Source organism: Daphnia magna, linkage group LG5, assembly GCF_020631705.1.
Source record: "Daphnia magna isolate NIES linkage group LG5, ASM2063170v1.1, whole genome shotgun sequence".
Taxonomy (NCBI): Eukaryota; Metazoa; Arthropoda; class Branchiopoda; order Diplostraca; family Daphniidae; genus Daphnia; species Daphnia magna.
In genome coordinates, this window is record NC_059186.1 from 6876040 (window position 1) to 6896752 (window position 20713).

Genomic DNA, 20713 nt, shown 5'->3' on the forward strand with positions numbered 1-20713 from the left:
CGATTTCTTAGACGATGACTTATCTTTTGGGAACTTACAGGTATTGCGAGGGAATCTAAGCAGAAAAACTTGGTCTCATAAAGCAAAAAAAAAATATTACGCTACCTTAACCTGCAATAACACTAGCCTTAACAATAGGGTTAGCAGAGGCAAAACGCACTATTGCGTTATCTTGCTGAAGTGTGGTTTTTTTCTTTATGCCCGTCCCTCTTTTTCTTTTGACATTTTCTTCTTCAGAAAAACGATTTTGCCACCTTTGGACGGTTGATCTTGCGCAACCGACTAAATTAGCGATTTGCGCTTGGGAATGCCCGGCTCTAGTCAAACCAATTATTTCACCACGCTGTGCTTCACTTAGGTTTTTTGGTTGATTTGCATATACATTTTTAAAAAGCACCGCTATTCTAATCACTTTTTCTAGTTACTTTTTCTAGTCACTTTGCCTAGTCACTTTTTCTAGTCACCTTTACTTATTTCTAGTCTGAACTAGTCTGCCACTTAAACAATAGCTTTTCAATTTTGAAATCACACAGCTTCAAAGGGTTGCCATGGTTTCCAATAAGTTTTCATGTTACGAGAAAATATGGAAAACGGAAAACTTGAGAAAAAAGTTGGGGTGGGGGGAAGTTAACAATTCAGAGGTTAGCCTTTCCCCAACTTTTTTCTCAAATTCTCCGTTTTTCATATTTTGCTCGCAGCAAAAAATATTGAAATCATGGGAATCGTCTCGCATTTGCAGTCAAAACATACAAAAAAAATATTGCATGTTTTTTCTGTTTGTATTGTGCAATGAAAAACAATGCCATCTAGCACTCACAAGGAATTTTTATTTTTTGGGCTACCCTCCCCCTTTTTTTTTGCATATTGTGACATTTTTATTAATTACTGTTATGGGGGTTGTGTTAGTGGGATTTAGTTGGCATATTAATTACGGTTATATTCTTTCTAATAGTTTGGACTCGATTAGGAAAACAATTAATTTCTGGGCAATTTTTTTTTGTGAGTGTTTAGCTATTGAGCAGTTGATTCCCGTTAGAGTTGGTACGTCCATTGGGTACTTCAGCTTTTCCAACGTTTGTTTCAGTTCTTCTCTGGCTGTGGAGTACGTGGGGCATTGTAGCAGTACGTGGGATGCGTTTTCCGTTTCAGTGCATCCATGGGGGCAGTTAGGTTGAGTGTCCATGTCCCATTTACTTATTGTTCCGTTGAGTTTGCTATGGCCACTGCGAAGTCTTATTAGTGCCGACTGGATTGGTCTCACACTGTGGGTGTGCCATGGGAGGATTCCCATGCTGTGCCGGCTTGTAACTGCTAGGTTTGTTGTTGTTGCTTTGATGCGTTGGAGCATTTGTTGTTTGTGGTCATTTATTATTTCCCGTATTTTTTCAGGGACGCTGTAGACATTCTTGAGGATTGATCCATCCTTCTCGGTTCTCCTTAAGTTTGCTAGATGGTCTGCTACCATGTTCCCTGCTATTCCTGCGTGTCCAGGTATCCAAAATAATCTTACTTTTGTGCCCGATGCTTTGAAGTTTGTAATGTGTCTTATGATTCCAGGTATGTATGCACTGGCATCCCACTTGAAGTTTGTAATAGCCTGGATGGCTGATTTTGAGTCGGTAAAGATGGTTATTGTGTCCCATTCCTGGTGATAAGTATGTTCAAGGGCTTGCATAATGGCTGCTAGCTCTGCGTTGAAACTGTTGGTGTATTTTCTCAGTCTCCATGTTAAGTTTTCTTTTGTTTTAGGTATGTGGCATGCGCATGTTGATGTCCTAGTAGTTTCGCAAGAGGATCCATCGGTAAATATGGATAGGTGGTCTGCTGGTTCATGGTCTGTTAACTCTTGGAAGAGAGTTGAGGTACGTATTGGGTTAGCTGTTGCTAGATGTTTGTTTAATGGAAAGCTTCCACTTGGGATTTCAAATAGGCCCCAAGGTGGGATAGGATCTATATTAGGTTGTGAGGATGGTAGTGTTTTCGGGTAGATCCTGTGTGATTCCTTGAGGGCCTCCAGGTGTCTCACAGCTGCTGGAGTACTTCTGGGCTACCATTGTTGTGGGGGGTGGGTTAGTGTGTATATCGTCTCATAAGCCGCGTTCCACGGTTTGTTGCATAGTTTGGTTAGATATTTTTTGGCCAGCAAGTCCCATCTGTCCCTAATGGATGATATTCCTGTTTCCACATACACCAGCGCCGTTGGGGTGGACTTGAAGCAGACTAATATCGTCTTCAGTATTTGGTTTTGTTTTATTTCCAGTTTTTGCCGTTTTGACCGGGGAATTGATGACAGTGCCAGTGCTCCGTAGTCCTTGCTTCTGGTCATTGCGTATCAATATTTGTAGTTTGAATTTATTATTGACAGCAGTACTGAAGCAGACGACTAAACTTCAAAACAGACCCGTCATTTAAAAAACAATTTATTTAAACAATTCATCGAAAGTACTGGAAAATTATAATAATGTTTGTCTTTTTATCTAGGTTTTTACAGTTTCAGAGTTAGTTTTACTTATTTTTACTAAGTACTTAAATTTAAGAAAATAATATTTGTAATCGATATGAATATCGATTAAAAAAGCGAACAGCTACTCTGATTGGTTCAGTCCCTTGTAGTGTATCCTGTACATGCTTCATCTGTTTCCCTCCAAAACTCTTTGAATCGCGTGTTCAACAGTGATCTTATAGTCTATCCGAATTCTACCAAAGAAAACGTAATTTAGAATGTCCACTGCCCAAAAGATGTTTGTTCCATTTGATTTCAATGCGAAAGAATCAGGTATCGGGACAATCAGTTCAATTAAGAGTCCTATTCTGCTAGAAAATGAAAATGAAAACGTAATGGCAACAGTACGAGACATATGGGTTAAGGAAAGAACCAAACTAGTGGTCAGGTAAAAGTTTTTGTATTCTCCATTTTAGATAAGTGTATGAATTTACATCAGTTTGTCTATTCAACTTTATTCTAGCATTTACTGCTATTCTATTTATGTCACTTCTCAGAAGTATGTCGACAAATGTTGATGAATGAAATCTCAAACGTGCTCATTTGAATTTAATGTTTTAATTGTGATTCTTTATTATTTGCATCCAAAGGTGGCCTAAAGAATTCAACTCAGTCATCTGCGAAAGAGTTTATGAAAAAAACAACCGTTTTGATTGTGATCACAGATCTGGAGTTACTGTGGCAATATCGAGTGAGTAACACAACTTATTGCAATTAAGAACAATATTTATTCTTCTCTTTCTACTTCCTTAAAGCTGATCAACAATACCTACTTGAACTCAGGCAACAGCTCATTCTTGATAAAACTTCAGCAAAGAACAATGCGAATGAACTACATGTACTCGATACAAGGCAGAAGACAAGAAGAACACTTGTGTATCCTGAAGATGACACAACTGAAGGAGCATCTTATTCTTTAGCTAAGAAAAGCAAACACAATCCTACAGAAGACCTGCTGAAATTTATAAATTAAAGAAACCTGCAACTCGGTGGGCATTGGCGGACTTATATTTCCAAAAATTAGTTGGTTGCCACAAAAAAAATGTTTAGACGCTTATAATATAACCCATTGCGCTTGCGGTAGGTGCGAACGCTGTTCTGCTTGGGCTAAGATATTTAAATATGTGTTTTAGTATATTAATTTTAGTATATTATTCTATCTTACTGTATCTTACTTATGGTATCTGTTGTATGTGGTGACCTTGGCGAATAACAGGGTTCGAACAAAGCAGAGGGTCAATACCCTCTGGTCTTAGGTGTCACGACAGTACCTTCTGGTGTTTCAAACATGCTTTGGGTTTCATTTTAAATAATCGTATATATAGTTCTGAATTACATAAAAAAATTACTGGTATTATAGAGAATCTAAATATTTTAATTTAAACGGTTAAAAAATATGAATCATGACCAAACGTATTTGTATTCGAAATGATACAATAGAGGCAATTCACATCGCGGTTTCGCGTGTCAATTGTTTCGATGTCCGCCATTTTCTCTGGTTGTTTATGTCATGTTTTGCGTTGTCTGTATTGGCTGAAAGTGTTATTTCCCAATACAAAGTGGATTTTGTGAATCAGTGTTTAATTTTTTTCAATTTTTTTTTGTGTCAGTTAATTGCTACGTATCTTAGTTAGTATGTGTAGCAATTTCTGTTTCCAGATCACATTTCTTGTATTTTTAAAAAAATATTTTCTAAAGGGCTGTCAGAAGATAAACGTAAGTATGCAGCAAAACTATTAATAGTAGGTTGTGATTGCCCCTATACAATTCACGAAGAGTATTGGTGCAATGGACTTAGCATCGCAGGAAAAATGCCACTGGTAACCAATCTTGATTTGGTAAATTACCTGCTATGTTCCAAGTCTCCATACACGCATGAAGATTTAAAGGCTTACAAGGGCCTTGAGACCTACAAGAGATTTATCGATGGGGGAATTGGATCATTTTGTGCAATCAGTCTTTTAAACAAAAATTTGTTGATGAAAGCGAAGGTTATTACTCTTCATTTGTTTATTTGTAACATTACTATAACACATAACTTTTTGTTGTCATAACGTATGAATAAATTATACTTCATAATTTGTATTACCTCTTGAACATTTAAAATTACTCTTCTTGACTCTCTATCCATGGCTGACTTAGCGTTAACATACACTTTGTCAAGATTCAGGGATGGGGCCCAGTCTGGGTGTGTTTCTCCAGTGTACTAAAAAGGTTTTCCTGTGTGATTTCAAATAGAAGAATTAGATAGACACATTCACTATTAATAAATTTTTCGAGACTTACCTAGAACAAAATGTGCATTACAAACTCTAATGTTATTTGTTTTTGCAACCCGGGGCACAACAATATTGAAAACCCATGACAGCCCTACAGAAAAGATTTTTTTAAAAATACAAGAAATGTGATCTGGAAAGAGAAATTGCTAGACATACTAACCAAGATACGTAGCAATTAACTGACACAAAAAAAATTGAAAAAAATTAAACACTGATTCACAAAATCCACTTTGTATTGGGAAATAACACTTTCAGCCAATACAAACAACGCAAAACATGACATAAACAACCAGAGAAAATGGCGGACATCGAAACAATTGACACGCGAAACCGCGATGTGAATTGCCTCTATTTGGAGTTACAACGAATGAGAATAACGCAGTGTTCTGCCGAATAAGGAAAAAATTTATTTGAATATGAATACGAATGAAATGAAAATTGAATCGAATAAAGAATAAGAATAAAGAATAAAAATAAAAAATGAAGAATAAAGAATATAGAATAAAAATAAAATTTATTTTTATTCGTATTTCGAATAAATTTTCGAATAAATTTTCGAATAAAATAAATTCTAATGATTTTCTTAATTTAAGGATGATGTTTCGATTTTTGAATCATAAAATTAAAAACAATTAATAATAAATAATTAAGCAAGTGATTTCTTTATTTTGGTGACACAGCCAGTCCAATCAAATCAAACAAAAAAAAACTTCAAAATCAACGGAATCCAGATTCATGGAACAGTAGAAAATGGAAACGGAAAAAAATTGAAACAAGTCCAAATTAATACGTAAACGTAACAGCTTAGTTTTATACTTTAAGTTCTTCCAGAAGTAGTATCACTAATTCAAGAGTGTGCTAGTAGCAGACAATTATTGGCCTCATGACATTTTCAATGGCTAAACGGAAAAAATAACTCCAAACAAAAGAGCAACGGCTAGCGGAAACAAAGATTTTTAAACTTAGAGGAACTTTATTATTTATTCGATTTTTCCATTTAAATTTTGGATAATCGAATAAAAAATAAAAATAAAATACAGGTAAAAAATATTCGAGAATAAAGAATAAGAATAAATCGAATAAAAATTTATTCAAAATAAAGAATAAGATTTTATTCGTATTCTTATTCAGAATACGTTTTTTATTCGAAAGAGCTTTATTCGGCAGAACACTGGAATAACGAATGCGAACAAGTAAAATTTTTATTCGACGAATAACGAATAAATATTCGAAATTTTGCGTTATTCTATCAGTGTATCGTATTTGAAAAAAAACGAGTATTTTAAAAATACAAATACTATATTTTAAAATACTCGTCCTTCAAAATACATTTTTTCTCCCAAAACCTCAAATACCAAATAAAATAAAATACAAATACAAATACAAATACAAAATACTTTTTTCCTTTATGGAGCAGTTGGTCATCCTACGTTGCGCATTCTCCGCAAATGCGAAAATCAAATTTGTGTCCAATCTGTGGTACCAGAGTAATAGAATACTGGTGTAGCCACGCTTATGGCGGGCCCTCCCATTGCCTTTTTGGCCTGAAAGTCTTTCTGGCCCGTAACGAAAGCGCCACAGCGGCTGTGTTGTGAACTTGTGATGTATTACGTTTTCGCTATGTTTTCGCTCATTTTCGTCGTCTGTACTTCAGAAAGCAAACAAAAAGTGGCTAAATTAATTAGTTTGAAAAAAATGTATGTATAAACATATCGGTTGTTAAAACAATAACAACCCTTAAAACTCAATTCATAGGTGGCGTTACGGTTACGGGACACTTAAATCGATATCTTGCCTCATTTTCTCACAATCGATACGCGAAACTTGCAGCAACTTTTGGGAAAAAATCCGAGAGGGGGAGTTAACATGGCCGTGGCTACACCAGTATTCTATTACTCTGGTGGTACGCTGTCTACAGCGTCTTATGGGAAAACCAACCATTTCACTTTTAAAATATTGTTTTCTTCTCTATAACTATGTTTTACCTCACTGTTGTATTTTTAAGTTTTCCTAAAAACCTCCCACGCTTTCCTTCGCATATTCTGGAGTTGTTGTACTTCGTTTGAACAGTGAATTTTCTTTTTTAAAAAATTTAACTCCATCCTTGTGATTCTTTTCACAGTTTCGTACGCAACACTTCATCTTGTTAAACTTACAAGTTTGACGTTTATAGAGTGAACAACAATACACCAGCTAGCTAAAGAATTCGGGTTCTTCTGCTAGCCGGGTCGATCACAAAAAATGACTCTTAAACAAAAATTAACTACAAATAAATTAGACTTAAAAGGAGATGGAGGGAAAAATTTGGTTATCACCAAATGAATAGCGAATCCACTGTTAGGTACAACAGTGAGGTAAAACATAGTTATAGAGAAGAAAACAATATTTTTAGAGTGAAATGGTTGGTTTTCCCATAAGACGCTGTAGACAGCGTACCACAGATTGGGCACAAATTTGATTTTCGCATTTGCGGAGAATGCGCAACGTAGGATGTCCAAATGCTCCATTCTTATTTGCCTCTTACTCCTTTATTTTTAACTGTCTGTCCAAGGTTCTGTCTTGCCGACATTCTTGTCACTGAATCAGAGGATATGCCAAGTTATTAGTTTATGCCATTACGTATTTTAAGAATGTTCAATAACTTAAACACTTACCATGGGTATTATACAAGTTCTTCAGAACGCAAAGTAATAAGAAACCATCCGATTTGTAGAGAACTAGAGATATACGTTAAAGAAACTTGTGGTTTAATGAAAACACACACGAGACAAACAGACGACGAAAAATGCAATTGAAAGTTTTGAAACTAGAAAAAGCTATTGCAAAACGTTTTGCAGGTGCAATAACGCTGTCAAAATGAAGTTACTTTCGATTCATACACTGTTGCCAATTTACAAACTTCAAATCTTTGAAAAAAAAGTATTTGGGTCATTCCATGACAAGTCGAATTTTTTTGTCGCAAAAAAAAATAGATTTGCACAATTTTTTTACTGTGGGTTCTTATTGTTATTAAGATTACTTTTGCCAAAGGAAAAATTTTTCCGGTCAGCAGGAGCTGAGGAATAAATCCCCGAAATTTTCCCTTTTTTAATTTTTTAGATGCGTGTTTTTTCGATTTATTTAACATTTGGCCTATTAATTTTTTTTTAAGAAAAAATAGAAAATAGCGAAAAGAAAGAGAAAATTTTTCTCTTTCTTTTGGTTTGTGTCCGGTAAAAAAAAATTTCTCCCGTCTATCCCAAAAATTGATCCCGAGATTAAAATTTTGATTGAATTTTGACAAAATCTGGCCGCTCGGACGGCCTTCATTTTTTTAAGAGTAATAGAAATGTTTGTAATAAGCGACGATAAATAAAAATCACGCTTTACCCGCTATCAGTTTAAAAGTTACAAATTTTTGAAAACCATACTTTATTTGCGGGTTTTCACCGCGCGCGGAGTTGAAGGGGTGCGCGCGCGCCGCGCGCGCACCCCTTCAACCGGCGGATAAGGCGCAACCATGGGAGCTACTATAAGGAGAGCTACTGTTCTTAAAAAAACAAACAAATATTATTCTAAATTTGCCAATTGGCAAGTATATTTGGCAGAAATACTGTCATGTTCACTTTTTGGAAGCTTAAAAATTCAATCATTCATTAAAAATTTAGAATAATATTTGTTTGTTTTTTTAAGAACAGTAGCTCTCCTTATAGTAGCTCCCATGGTTGCGCCTTATCCGCCGGTTGAAGGGGGCGCGCGCGGCGAGCGCGCGCACCCCTTCAGCTCCGCACGCGGTGAAAACCCGCAAATAAAATATGGTTTTCAAAAATTTGTAACTTTTAAACTGATAGCGGGTAAAGCGTGATTTTTATTTATCGTCGTTTATTACAAACATTTCTATTACTCTTAAAAAAATGAAGGCCGTCCGAGCGGCCAGATTTTGTCAAAATTCAATCAAAATTTTAATCTCGGGATCAATTTTTGGGATAGACGGGAGAAATTTTTTTTTACCGGACACAAACCAAAAGAAAGAGAAAAATTTTCTCTTTCTTTTCGCTATTTTCTATTTTTTCTTAAAAAAAATTAATAGGCCAAATGTTAAATAAATCGAAAAAACACGCATCTAAAAAATTAAAAAAGGGAAAATTTCGGGGATTTATTCCTCAGCTCCTGCTGACCGGAAAAATTTTTCCTTTGGCAAAAGTAATCTTAATAACAATAAGAACCCACAGTAAAAAAATTGTGCAAATCTATTTTTTTTTGCGACGGAAAAATTCGACTTGTCATGGAATGACCCATTTTGTATTTGTATTTGTATTTTATTCACTTTCAGCGTAAACGACCAATACAAATACAAATACTTTAAATAAGAAACAGCCCAAATACAAATACCGAATAAAATACGTATTTTAAGTATTTTATTTTAAAATAATTTTATTTTAATACCCAAATACGATACACTGTATTCTATTAGAAGTTTTCCGTTATTCTATTCGAAATTTTATTCGACAGAAGTTCTGTCGAATAAAAGATTCAAATAAAATTTTGAATAAGTAATTTTATTTTTTTGGCAAACAATCTCATTTTTATTGCTGTTAAGTACAAATATTTTCTATTTTTAAAGGCTTAAATTCCATTTTTATTCGATATTCCAGAACCAAAGAACCCTGGTTGCTCCACTATGGCTATTTTCCCTCTCAGAAGAAGGGGTACTCTTTTGCGGGGAACACTAGACGTTTTCCATCAGACGAGAGCGCCTCTTGCGGGTGTGTTGGTGTTCACTCCACGCACAGCCTCACTTATAGCCAGGTGGCGCTCGCACCAGGCGGAAAATTTCTCTTACGCTCCGCCCTAAAAACCTCGTTTTTTCGTATTGTGGTCCCGCTAGAGGGCACCCCTTTTCTGAGAGGGAAAATTGCAATAGTGTAGCAACCAGGGGTCTATGACTCTGGATATTTTAATTGAAAATTTTTTCGTTATTCAAATATTATTCGTATTCGCGAATAAAACGTCTATTTTATTCGTTATTCGTATTCGTTTACAAAACGAAGAGTAAATATGGAAAATTTCTCGAGGTTCACCCCGGAAAAGAGTCGGCGACCCCTCGGAAACGATAAAGGTGAATCATAAATGATGTGAAGATGCAACATGATGCGAAACCATGCTGGATATTGGGGCGGTCGGGGCGAAAGAGTGATTTTCCGTCCGGTGGGAGCGCCTCTTGCGGGTGTGTTGTTTCACTCCACGCAGAAACTCATTTGTCGACATATGGCAGTCCCACCAGGCGGAAAATCACTAATACGCCCCGACCATGCCCCGACCCAAAACCCTCATTTTTTTGTATAGTAATCCCCGCAAGAGGGTACCCTTTTCCTGAGAGGGAAAATAGCCATAGTGGAGGAACCAGGGGTCTATGACTCTGCGTTAACTTAATGCGTTATTTAATATATTATTTTTTTCGTTATTTTTCTCGTTATATAGTTTCAAAACGTCGAGATAATTTTTGTACAAGTCTTTCTTTTGCTTTTCCCATTTTCAGTGGTTTTCTAGATTAGGCCACAGCATTAGATGTCGGTGTAAAAAAAAATATTTTAGTTCAAATTCGCAGTCAACAGCACCACTGAGCAGAATAATTTGTTAAATAACGAGAAAAAAAATTATAAACTTGCCCATAAAAGTTTGCTTTCGTTGTCGTTATTAATTTAGGCCAAAATTGGAAATATTAACGAAAAATTTCGTTATTCGTTATCGCTAACGACCCAACACTAGTGTACTGTACTCTAGTCTCTAGATGTACTGTGGAAGGAAATCGATAAATACGTGGAATATTTTACAAGTACGACAATAAAATTTTGCGTTCTTGCGCTACTTTGTGCCCACTACCTACCCGGGTTTTACGTGGGTATCATAATTTCAAAACCGGTTCCATAACCCGGCTAGCCCCGCTTTACTACCCGATTACCCTGTTTTTTTGGCCCGATTATCCCGGGTTTTCCCGAAATTTATTCTTGTGCTTTAAATTTCCGCCACAAGATGGCATCCAGAAACGACAACTGTATAATTTTTTTTTGCATAGACCGTGGTTGGTTTGGTACGAACCCCGGACAAGTGGATTTTTCAATTTTTGCATAGACCGGGGTTGGCCCGAACCCCGGACAAGTGTATTTTTAAATTTTTTGCATAGACTGGGGTTGGTATGAACCCCGGTCTAGCTACCCTCCCTTTTTTTTACTTGGCGCCATCCCAGTCGTCATGTTTCAAGATGGTGGTGGGTATACCCGTTTACCTATCAAAACCGGCCCAGCCTACCTATTTTAGCAAACCGGCTACCCGGATCGCCCTTGGGTGACTATTTTTGGCGACGATCCGCGGGTAACCCGGGTTTTCAAGAACCGGGGCTTAACCCTACTCATCCGTAATAGTACGTTTCGGTGCGCTTTACAATGACTACCCGTTACGTTCATTGATTGCATTTTTTTTTTACAAAATCCGCCGATTGCTTATATTGGAATTCCATGGCCGTCCGTTCAAATAAATGAATCCGAAGTTAAAGTGACGCGCTTTGCTTGTAAACAAAGTGCCTGAAATAAAAGCTTTCACTTTATGGTGGATTTACAGTTTGACACAAGTTAGTCACTGTCGTTTAATATTTTCTTAAGTTATTGACTTAAAATATTCGTTTTTACTTATCCAATGTATTTAGTTGTAATAAAATTTGGCGGAACAGCCAAATATTCTAATTTTTCCGAACATGTATAGTTTTACACTTTCACTGTTGCTTAACACAAACCCCATGATCGATTTTTTAAACAAAGCTTATTGCTTGTATGAAATTAGATGAGTAAAAATTTGAAAAATTACACTCAGAAGAAAATTTTAGTACAAGCCACATCTTCGGGGGTATCTCCTTTATTTATTCCTAAAAACAGTTCAATTCGTTCATTTTAAAATCGAGAAGGGACTATCTGGTGACTGTTTATTCGGACCTTCAGCGCCTTCTTCGCGTCTGACAACCTTGCTGTTCTTTCACTTAGGCCACTCCTCCTTCACTTGGGTCACAGACTGCAGCTCGAAAGCAAAGTAAGTTGGATATTTTCTCATATATCCTTTCTCATCCTTGGCTGGGATACTCTTTCGTTTAAATTTAAATTTGTTTTTTACAAGTAAGAAAATTCCCTGCATAATGGTACCATTTGCTGCTATTTTAGCGATTGTTGTCGATGTTTGGCCGCAATGTTAGCTATTCTCAATCACGGCCGGTTGAACAAGGTGTCTTGTCAATGTATATTGTTTTAAATTCCCGTATCTTTCACTAATTTTTCAGATGGCCAAGGAAAAGCGAGAGAAGACTCGTAAGTCAGCCATCAATGAAGTTGTAACACGGGATTATACTGTCAATCTGCACAAACGGATTCATGGTATCAGTTTTAAGAGACGTGCTCCAAGGGCCATCAAGGAAATCCGCAAATTCGCTGAACAGGCAATGGGTACCCCCGATGTTCGCATTGAAACAAGGCTAAACAAACACATCTGGTCCCAGGGTGTTAGGTAAGTTAGCCCTAACTTTGTGTTTCATTGTTGTCGACCAAGGGTGATTACAACAGCAATCTTGTCTCTACAGGAGTGTTCCATTCAGAGTTCGTGTTCGTCTGTCTCGCCGCCGTAATGAGGATGAAGATTCACCGCATAAGCTTTACACTTTGGTCTCCTTCATCCCTGTTGCAACCTTCAAGGGGCTTCAAACTGAAAACCAAGAAGTTTCTGAAGATTAAACATCCAATGGCCTGATTCGTTGTATGACAAATGGAATACAATGTGTTGTGGTTAACATACTGTCTTATTATTTCAACATAAGCCATTTGGTTTTTCATTTAAATTAAGTAATTCAGTATGGTACTTCATTGAAAGTAATCATTTTAGCACCTTTCATTTTTCACTTTCCTTCATCATAGCTAGGTTTTACTGACAATGATAGGTAAACAATCAATGATAAAATTAATCTTTTCTGTAATAATTCAGAAAACAATTTTATTTCTTCATCAAATCAATTTACAATATTTTACATTACAATAAATCTGCCAAACTAAGATTATCAAATTGACTTCCACCACTGTTCTGCTGCTGTTGTGGCTGCTGCATATTAGGTTGTTGCATGCAATTTTGGGGATTTGGCTGCATACTGTGTAACAAATAAACTATTCATAAATCAACGAATATTTATAAATACAAAGTGTTTCTTACATTTGCGGACGATATTGTTGTTGCTGCAAAAGATTGCGCAATCCTGGATTGTTCTGTAGAGCCGCGGCAGGTCGAATATTTCTCTGTTGTTGCATTTGCTGTGCTTGTAACTGCTGCTGCAACTTTTGCTGGGCTGGCATTTGTTGTTGAGACTGCAACTGTTGAAGCTGTTGCTGTATCTGTTGCCCAGCCATTTGTTGTTGTTGTCCCATTGGTTGTTGCTGGCCCATTTGTTGTTGTTGGCCCATTTGTTGTTGCTGTAATTGCAGCTGCTGTTGCATCTGTAGCTGCTGATTAGGTTGAATCTGTTGTTGTTGCTGCTGCTGCTGTTGTTGCATCAATTGTTGTTGTTGCATTTGCAACAATTGCGCACGCCGTTGTTGCTGCTCCTGAAATTGTAGAGCAATTTGATTTTCTAATTAGCCAAAAATTACTCCGAAGTTTGAGTGATCAAAGCGTAATATTCTAAGCGTATAATTATTAGTTAAGCCCCAAACCAGCGCAAAGGCAACCTTAAACGTAAGGAAATACAGAAAATACCAGTGCCTTGAGATGAATATCCTTCTGTTGAGCCGCTTCAAGTGTTTGCTGTAACTGCTTAATGGTCATCAGATTTTGTTGTCTCTCAGCTACCAGTTGAGCCGGTGTAGGTGCGGCACCTCGGACAGGGTTAGCCATTGGAGCAGGGGCAGCCATCGCCGGCTGTTGAGAATTACCAATCATCTGAGGCTGTTGCATCTGCTGCTGCTGCTGCTGCTGCTGAGGTTGAGGTGCTGCGCTCATTTGACCACCTCCCATTGACAACGGATTGGTCTGTGTCACCAAAATATTTGGTCCGGTTTGAGCAATATTTTGACTTGGTCCTGCTTGACCAGGACCTGGTGGCTGCTGCGTTTTCAATGAATTAGTTACAATGATAAGAAAAAAGTTCGCTGACGGCCACGTGAGTTGTGTTATGTTTACCTGTACTTGTTTGCTCTTTTGCTGTTGAATAACCTTGCGGATTCGATCCACAAATCCAGCCTGATCGTTTGGGATAAAGCCGATGTACGCCTTCTTGTCAGGACTATAAAGTAGCATTAATACTTTAATTTCACAGGCATTAGGGTTCACCATCCCCGTGAAATGGACGCAACCAGCCTAATTAAGAAAAATCCATATAGAAAAAGTATTTATAACATAAACAGAAAGCCTAGTTGACACAAGTAATAACGGCTTACTCGTTGGCAATATTAGACTTTCATGCAGTTTTCACGAACGCTTTGTTTGAATGCATTGCTTGTTTTTAAGGACAACTGTTGTCTTGGTAAAATACGCTATAAATTTTAAACATGTTCTAACGACTTAAAACAGTCGTTAGAGTTAGTTTGATAATGAGAATTTTTTAAAAACGTTTGATCACGCAAAAAATACTTTTTTGGAGATTTGAAAGGGTTTTTAATTTTACGGTAAAGTAAACTAACTAAACCTTAACGCTGTGCAAACTAGGCTTGAAATTAAAATCTAAAAAATAAAATAAAAATAAAGCCAAAAAACTTACATATCCAGTAGACATCACTTTGGCAAGAGCTTCTAGGGCTTCGCAATCCTGGGGATGGAACATTACCGAACGGGCATTACGGAAATGCGCGCCTCCAAAATTGCTTATTAACGTTTTAGGTATAAGCTGCATAAGAAGTTTTTGTGGCCAGTGTTCCGCTTTTCTGTGTGAAACAAAAAGATGGAAACACAGCGTTATTACTCCTATTCGGATGATATAAGAAAAACAATAACCTACACTTCGCTCTCGCCGTTAGTAACGGACGCGGATACTTGACACGGAACGTGTCGGGGAAGTTTCTGTGGATCACGGGTTTTTTCTTGCCATTCAAGTACACCTTGCCAAATTACTTGTCTTTCGCGAGCAGGGTTTGCTGGAGCTGCACCGACCACAGCAGCCGCTTGTTGCTGAACCATTCCTGGAGTCAAGGTGGCAGGAACATTGACCTGCTGAGGCTGTTGCTGCATTTGCTGCTGTTGGGGCATATTTGGTTGCATGCCCAAATTGGCATTCGCTGGATTAATCGCGAAATTCATATTTTGTGGTTGTGGCTGTGGTTGTTGTTGCTGCTGCTGCTGCTGCTGTTGTTGTTGTTGCTGCTGTTGTTGTTGTTGTTGTTGCTGGAGCTGCTGCTGCTCCATTGCTAATTTTCTAGCAGCAATTTGTTGTTGTTGCTGTTGATTTAGCATCTGTTGGTTCACGTTCACCATTTGACCGGCATTCGGAGCTATACAAAAACAAAACGTCAAATTTTTTCGAAAACATAATAAAACCTAATTTCAAAAATCTTAGTATTACGTCAGAAAATTAATTTTATTCATAGAAGGACTCAATGCATCGATTCGCAATGGCAAATTTCAACCGAATCAACTTCTTGTTTATCCGTTCATAAATTCATCATTATACTTATTTCAGGTTCGATTTCAATTGCTATTATTAATTGCACTCACAATGTTCATGCGGATCTCATAGATCCGCTTTAAAAATATAACCTTAAAGTTGCCAACGGCTGTGGCTGTAAGAATTTAATAAACAAAATAACACTACCTTGTCCTTGATTCAACTGGTTCACCAAACTCTGTGAGGCAACAAATGGCGCCCGAACATTTTGCTGCTGTTGGGGATTGATTATCATTTGACCCGCTGCTTGAGACTGCTGTGGCACTTGGAGTTGGACTTGACCCTGGGCCTGTTGTATGGAATTAGTAGCCATTGGCATTGTCATGGGTTGTTGGTGTTGGAGCACAGAATTTTGAAGGTTCTGATTTAGAACTTGAGGAACTTGTTGCTGTTGAGTTTGAAGCATCGACGCTTGCTGTTGATGTTGTTGCTGTAACTGTTGCTGCTGCAGTGGAATCTGCATTGTTTGCGGCATCTGAATTTGAGACGGCTGGCGCACTTGATTTGTAGGCTGCATTTGTGCTGGTAAAGTTTGCTGTGTTTGTTGAAGAACTTGGTTCGGTAATTGCTGGCCTTGGTTGGGACCTGTCCACCGGGGGCTGGGGCCTCGAATACGAACCCCACCATCGGCTGTCATCATGGGAGGTACTGTGTTAACAATCGTGACGTTAGGAGCGGACGTGGGTCCGGTTACGTTAATTCCTTTTAAAGAAACGAAAACATTTAAGTGAGAAGATATGTAAGTTCAAAACTGAGACTTACCAAATGATACTGGTACAGGTGGTCTTTGCTGAGGTTGGTTTTGAGGCTGAATTGGCCTGACCACAGCATTCACAACTGGCCGAAGAGTTTGTTGTTGGTTTGGACTTAAGCCTTGGGGACTAGTTGGCACAGTTGGAATGGGTATACTTGGTATAGGTGCTTGGCTGATGGTGGATTCCTGTAAGGAAAACCCACTAAGCATAACCAAATGGCGGAGATCTTTTGCGTAGTGTTTTGAATTGGCTGTCATCGAATCTCCACCAGCTTTGTCAAATAAATTTATCTGCATACATTTCACAGATTAGTAAACTTACTACTTGGAAAAACATTGCTGGTGTTACCCATGTAGGAATTCTTCTTGGGCTGATTATACTCAATTGTATATTATTCTCATTCACAAGCACGGCTAATTGCTCCAAGGTCAGACCTCTGAAGCTTGGCAGATCCATTACTGGCAGATTATAGGGAGCTGAATTGCATACCAGAATGCAGAACTTCTGTGCCTTTAAACCAGGATCACGTAATAAAGCAAGATCCTTGAAGCATTCCAAAGTGGTAGCTAATCCTTCAGTTAATGAAGCCATATGCTCAGCATGACCTAATAATTTTCAATGTTTGTAAAATAAAAATACAACAACATAGTCAAATACTACATTATACCTCCTGAGAAATCAAGCTTATCAAGAAGCTGTAGAAACTTGTGTGGATTTCTGAATGGCCCATAAACATCAACCATATCAGCCGGTAAACAATCAGAAGAGTGATACACCACCAAGGAGTACAATGTTGCAAAAGTCTCTGATCCACAGTCCCTGTCCTCTATTATAGGTCCTCCATTAAAGTACTCCACTGTCTGACAAATGTAGTTCATTTTAATCTCGTTCATATAAGCTCCACAAGCCGAAGTCCCTTCAACAAGGAAAACAATATCATTGCAAACGGCTTCCGCACTTCCTACCACCATTCTTGTAAACCCTGATGAGTAGGATTTTTACAATAATCGTTTTTCTGTTTCAGTTCATAAAAGCACGTTCCAGTTACTCGGTTTCCTGTCTGTGATACAAAAACCCTTTTGACATTTTTTCCTGACAAGCACTGATTCTTCGACGTTGCCATATTTCTAAACCCGAAATAAATTATTCAAAGATGTTTTCAAGTGGCGCCAATGCGCTATGAGCCCGTAACGGACCGCCGGCCCAACTCTTCAAACCAAGTGCTTCGTCAGCGAATGAACAGTCTTTTCAACAGCAGATAACCTTCAATGGTACTACATTTATAGAAAAATTTATTCTTCACACTTACATTAAGGAAGTACACCAAACATCTACTGGATTGAACTAGATAAAAACAAAACGTCATAGACAATTCTTTTCAGCGGCATGGACACCCCAATTCGCATCGGCAATATTTGTTATTGTTGTTCTGCAGTTATAACAGGAGGAGCAAGTCGGGAGATAAGAGCGACCAATTTAGATACTAGATTGCGGATAATTGATGGACAAGATGGTTTCTGGGCGTAGCTTTCGACAAGAAAGCGAAGTTCGCCGAAGGTATTCCTCGTGTAGGGATTACGTCTAGACGAATAACGCAATGTAAGAAATCTGTAGTACACGAAGATGGTCATAAGCGAAGATCGACCACTGTAATTCCAAGTTTAACGTTTTGATTAGGTACAATTATCTTTCTCAATAAAGCATTAAAATATTTACCTGAAAAAAGACAGAAGCAGCATGGGAAATAGGAATATTTCAGAAAATGCGATAGTTCTCAAAAGATTGACACTTTGCACTTCCACAATTCCAATAGCCATCCTCCCCACTCCTAAGGCATTTGGGCCCAATAGCTGTTTTAAAAAAAGATGGTAAGATGTTTAAGATGGCTAAAACTCTTTGTTCACACACTACAATGCTGACCTCAATCAGTCCTAAAGAATAGCTGGAAATGTGGAGCAGTGCAAAAAGAAAAACTGGGAGCAGCACCCCTGTAAGGTAAATATGATTTGATAACTGTTACAAAGATAACTGTACCAATTTAATAACAAATTTATTTACATGTAACTGGAGGTGAATAGAAAAATATCATTGAGTAGAGAAGATAATGGGCACTGTCCTCTATGAAAACCTTGCCGATAAATTCTCTACTCAGCTGAACTTGTGGAAGTCTCTGGTGGAGACGTAGGGCACTTGTTGCCGAGTTAGCCAACAAAGCTTTGTAATACATGTTGTACCCAGACCTAAGTAAGAAATTTAAAAAAATTACATATTTAAACTTCAAAAATGAATGAAAATATTGTAAATTAGTTACCCAAATATTGGGATTAGATAGTTAAATGTGAAGATGATTGTGGCGAACCGGGTGCACCAAAGAGCGAAGTCGACTTTGTTTCGCCCAATGTGTGCTGTAAGCACGTTAAGTCCCGTTGACGGTTGAGACTGCGGCCTATCCTCTTCATTTCTGTTTTCACTTTCGCTCATTCTTTGAACAGCGCAGCTTACGTGAGAAATAAAGATATATAACTTATAAAACGATGGTAATGCAAATGACAGTTCGTTCGTGATCTGTAATAGGCTAGTTATACAAAAAACTTGAGGTAGATCCAGCAATTTCCGTCTGATAAACACAACGTTGCCACTTCATGATTACTATCGACCTAAAAGCGATAGACAATTGCGACTTTGCGAGTTGCAATTTGCGAGCCGTGAAACTCGTGACTCGTAAAGAATAGAAGAAGTGAAGATAAACGAAACCCATAAATGAAGAAAAATAGCCGAGCCACAGCCATAAGGAACTCGAATGATAGAACCACATAAAAAGATTTACGTAACTTAAAAAGCAGGGCAAAACTGTTTCTCTTTCTCGAAGAATTCCTATTATTAGCGCATTTTGCTTGTAGCCTTGAACATGGTGATTCCCGGTATTGATTTATGGAAAATTGTTTTATAGAGCATTTTAGCCACACTCCCACACAGTCTAAATTCTTAATATTATTAAAAATATTTACAACGATATCTAGATGGGGAAAAAATACAAACAGCCTCTTTTGAATGGTAGAATAGTAGCCCCCTAAAAACCGTTTATTGTTGTCAGTTCTCTTAACAGAAATGCAGCATTGCGCCAGTTGTCGGAAGGCAACGAATAGAACACCCTGTAGCAAACGTGATCCTAATAGGAAAATTGATTTCTTTCAAACGTTCATTCTCCCCCCATATCTATGAAATGCTACTCCCCATCAAAAACCAATTAATTATTTTCCATATGTCAAATTCGTTAACGAAAAACCTAGTTAATCGACCAATAACTGTCAAAGCAACAGTATTGATGGTCTATTAAAGAGAGCCTATAGTCGTTCACAGTCGCGGTTTTTTTTAAGTTTGACGTTCCTGTTACTATTGATCGGCGAAGTATGCTTTTTCATAGGGAATCCCTATAATTGAGGGGAGTCGAGAAGTAGGAAGTAATAGACCTAAAAGAACAGGAAGGTGAGATGGGATGCAAATGGTATTCCTTCTTCTCGAATGAATTAGTAGTTCTTACTGGCGTGTAGCTTCACGGGGCATGAAATCCGGAGAAGAAAAATGTAAATGAATTTCGCTCGACGCTGGTAGTATGCAATCTTTTATTTTTACTTTATTTTCCAACAAAAAAAAAGGGGGGGGGGCGTAGGAAAAGAAGAAAGAATTATCAAGTTGATCATTTCACTTCGGATCTGTTATACTCTTGTGCCAAGCAAAAATCGTGCTGAATTCTAGCTTGTCTAGCCCCTTGATCCGACTTTTAATTCAAGTTCTAGCTCTGACCCCGTTTTTTCAGCAACTAGCAAAGAGACTCTCGAAGAAATTCATGTATTCAAGTTGATCAGCCTTAACAGGTGGACAGAGTTTGGTCTCAGCAAAAGTAAGGTCAAACTAAAACAGCAAAAAAAGCATTTTAAGCCTAAGTTAAAGATGGAACCTATTAAGTATAGCCTATACTAGGCCTAATTAACTCGCCGTCAGACTCACGCAAACGCTGTTAGTTGAACGCGAAATAAGGAAGGAAACATTTTTGCTTATTCCATGGTGGGTTCTCGTTAATTAGTTTTTCGCTTTACATTGGAACCTTTGAATTCTATATAGCCTACTTCGATTCAAAAAGAGATGACATAAGTTTATAATAATCAGTTTAGAAAATCTTCCGTAGTCGTTTCCTTTTCAGGTAGGCCTACACCATATAGTCGACTCGCGTTTGCAAGAATAAATTATCGTGTAGTAGACGCTGAGGACTTTATACCGAAGAAAAAGGTGACAGTGGTCTACAGTTTCACTTCTAATAGTTCAAAGTAACTGAGCCTGTCTCATAAGCCAAGAACCTGCTGCCAAATCTAATGAGTGTCTTCAAGAAGTCATCAAATTAAGAAAATTTTTTTAATGATTTCTCTAATTAAAGCGAACGTCAGAATAATGCTTCAGTCCAATCAGGTCGTGTAAAGCGAATTGCTATTCATATAGGGATATCGCCTTGTGAGATATG

The 20713-nt window shown here is 37.7% G+C and overlaps 5 protein-coding genes and 1 long non-coding RNA gene across 10 annotated transcripts; 3 read left to right on the plus strand and 3 right to left on the minus strand.

Annotated features, from left to right (window-relative positions):
• Positions 1 to 934: 934 nt before the first annotated feature.
• On the minus strand, positions 935 to 1675 carry LOC123472431. The gene has a single exon (XM_045173905.1). It carries the CDS (start codon positions 1673 to 1675, stop codon positions 935 to 937), a length of 741 nt encoding a protein of 246 aa, XP_045029840.1.
• A 561-nt stretch (positions 1676 to 2236) lies between these two features.
• LOC116923397 lies at positions 2237 to 3929 on the plus strand. Its single transcript, XM_045173906.1, has 3 exons — positions 2237 to 2891; positions 3094 to 3194; positions 3259 to 3929. Exons 1-3 carry the CDS (start codon positions 2722 to 2724, stop codon positions 3474 to 3476), a joined length of 489 nt encoding a protein of 162 aa, XP_045029841.1. The 5' UTR covers positions 2237 to 2721; the 3' UTR covers positions 3477 to 3929.
• Positions 3930 to 4077: 148 nt separating this feature from the next.
• Positions 4078 to 4397, plus strand: LOC123472432. The gene is made up of 2 exons (XR_006646854.1): positions 4078 to 4136; positions 4202 to 4397. It is a non-coding gene; the product is annotated as an uncharacterized LOC123472432 (long non-coding RNA).
• A 7299-nt stretch (positions 4398 to 11696) lies between these two features.
• Positions 11697 to 12589, plus strand: LOC116923401 (60S ribosomal protein L31). Of its 2 annotated transcripts, none has more exons than XM_032929851.2 (3): positions 11697 to 11841; positions 12086 to 12309; positions 12383 to 12589. In XM_032929851.2, exons 2-3 carry the CDS (start codon positions 12086 to 12088, stop codon positions 12531 to 12533), a joined length of 375 nt encoding a protein of 124 aa, XP_032785742.2. In that variant the 5' UTR covers positions 11697 to 11841; the 3' UTR covers positions 12534 to 12589. The 2 variants fall into 2 exon arrangements, with proteins under 2 accessions (XP_032785742.2, XP_045029848.1); XM_045173913.1 differs by having other exon boundaries at positions 11798 to 11924.
• Positions 12590 to 12772: 183 nt separating this feature from the next.
• Positions 12773 to 17310, minus strand: LOC116923398 (mediator of RNA polymerase II transcription subunit 25). 4 transcript variants are annotated; one of them, XM_045173909.1, is made up of 10 exons: positions 16865 to 17310; positions 16546 to 16802; positions 16205 to 16487; positions 15590 to 16144; positions 14780 to 15269; positions 14543 to 14705; positions 13966 to 14142; positions 13549 to 13887; positions 13003 to 13391; positions 12773 to 12940 (listed from the first exon to the last, which is right to left on the minus strand). In XM_045173909.1, exons 1-10 carry the CDS (start codon positions 17166 to 17168, stop codon positions 12826 to 12828), a joined length of 3072 nt encoding a protein of 1023 aa, XP_045029844.1. In that variant the 5' UTR covers positions 17169 to 17310; the 3' UTR covers positions 12773 to 12825. The 4 variants fall into 4 exon arrangements, with proteins under 4 accessions (XP_045029844.1, XP_045029842.1, XP_032785738.2 ...); XM_045173907.1 differs by having other exon boundaries at positions 13543 to 13887; XM_032929847.2 differs by having other exon boundaries at positions 13543 to 13890.
• A 162-nt stretch (positions 17311 to 17472) lies between these two features.
• Positions 17473 to 18818, minus strand: LOC116923400 (transmembrane protein 33). Its single transcript, XM_032929849.2, has 5 exons — positions 18509 to 18818; positions 18256 to 18437; positions 18118 to 18185; positions 17914 to 18047; positions 17473 to 17844 (listed from the first exon to the last, which is right to left on the minus strand). Exons 1-5 carry the CDS (start codon positions 18676 to 18678, stop codon positions 17616 to 17618), a joined length of 783 nt encoding a protein of 260 aa, XP_032785740.1. The 5' UTR covers positions 18679 to 18818; the 3' UTR covers positions 17473 to 17615.
• Between the last annotated feature and the right edge of the window lie 1895 nt (positions 18819 to 20713).

Coding starts and splice junctions, on each gene's coding strand:
- LOC123472431 (XM_045173905.1), bottom strand. CDS start 1,675: ATGCAAGCCCTTGAACATACTTATCACCAGGAATGGGACACAATAACC.
- LOC116923397 (XM_045173906.1), top strand. CDS start 2,722: ATGTCCACTGCCCAAAAGATGTTTGTTCCATTTGATTTCAATGCGAAA. Junction 2,892..3,093: donor AGAACCAAACTAGTGGTCAG/GTAAAAGTTTTT, acceptor TTGCATCCAAAG/GTGGCCTAAAGAATTCAACT. Junction 3,195..3,258: donor AGTTACTGTGGCAATATCGA/GTGAGTAACACA, acceptor ACTTCCTTAAAG/CTGATCAACAATACCTACTT.
- LOC116923401 (XM_032929851.2), top strand. CDS start 12,086: ATGGCCAAGGAAAAGCGAGAGAAGACTCGTAAGTCAGCCATCAATGAA. Junction 12,310..12,382: donor ATCTGGTCCCAGGGTGTTAG/GTAAGTTAGCCC, acceptor TTGTCTCTACAG/GAGTGTTCCATTCAGAGTTC.
- LOC116923398 (XM_032929847.2), bottom strand. CDS start 17,168: ATGGTGGTAGGAAGTGCGGAAGCCGTTTGCAATGATATTGTTTTCCTT. Junction 16,803..16,864: donor TAAGCTTGATTTCTCAGGAG/GTATAATGTAGT, acceptor GAAAATTATTAG/GTCATGCTGAGCATATGGCT. Junction 13,891..13,965: donor AAAAGAGCAAACAAGTACAG/GTAAACATAACA, acceptor TTGAAAACGCAG/CAGCCACCAGGTCCTGGTCA.
- LOC116923400 (XM_032929849.2), bottom strand. CDS start 18,678: ATGAGCGAAAGTGAAAACAGAAATGAAGAGGATAGGCCGCAGTCTCAA. Junction 18,438..18,508: donor TATCTAATCCCAATATTTGG/GTAACTAATTTA, acceptor TTTCTTACTTAG/GTCTGGGTACAACATGTATT. Junction 18,186..18,255: donor CTATTCACCTCCAGTTACAT/GTAAATAAATTT, acceptor TTTACCTTACAG/GGGTGCTGCTCCCAGTTTTT.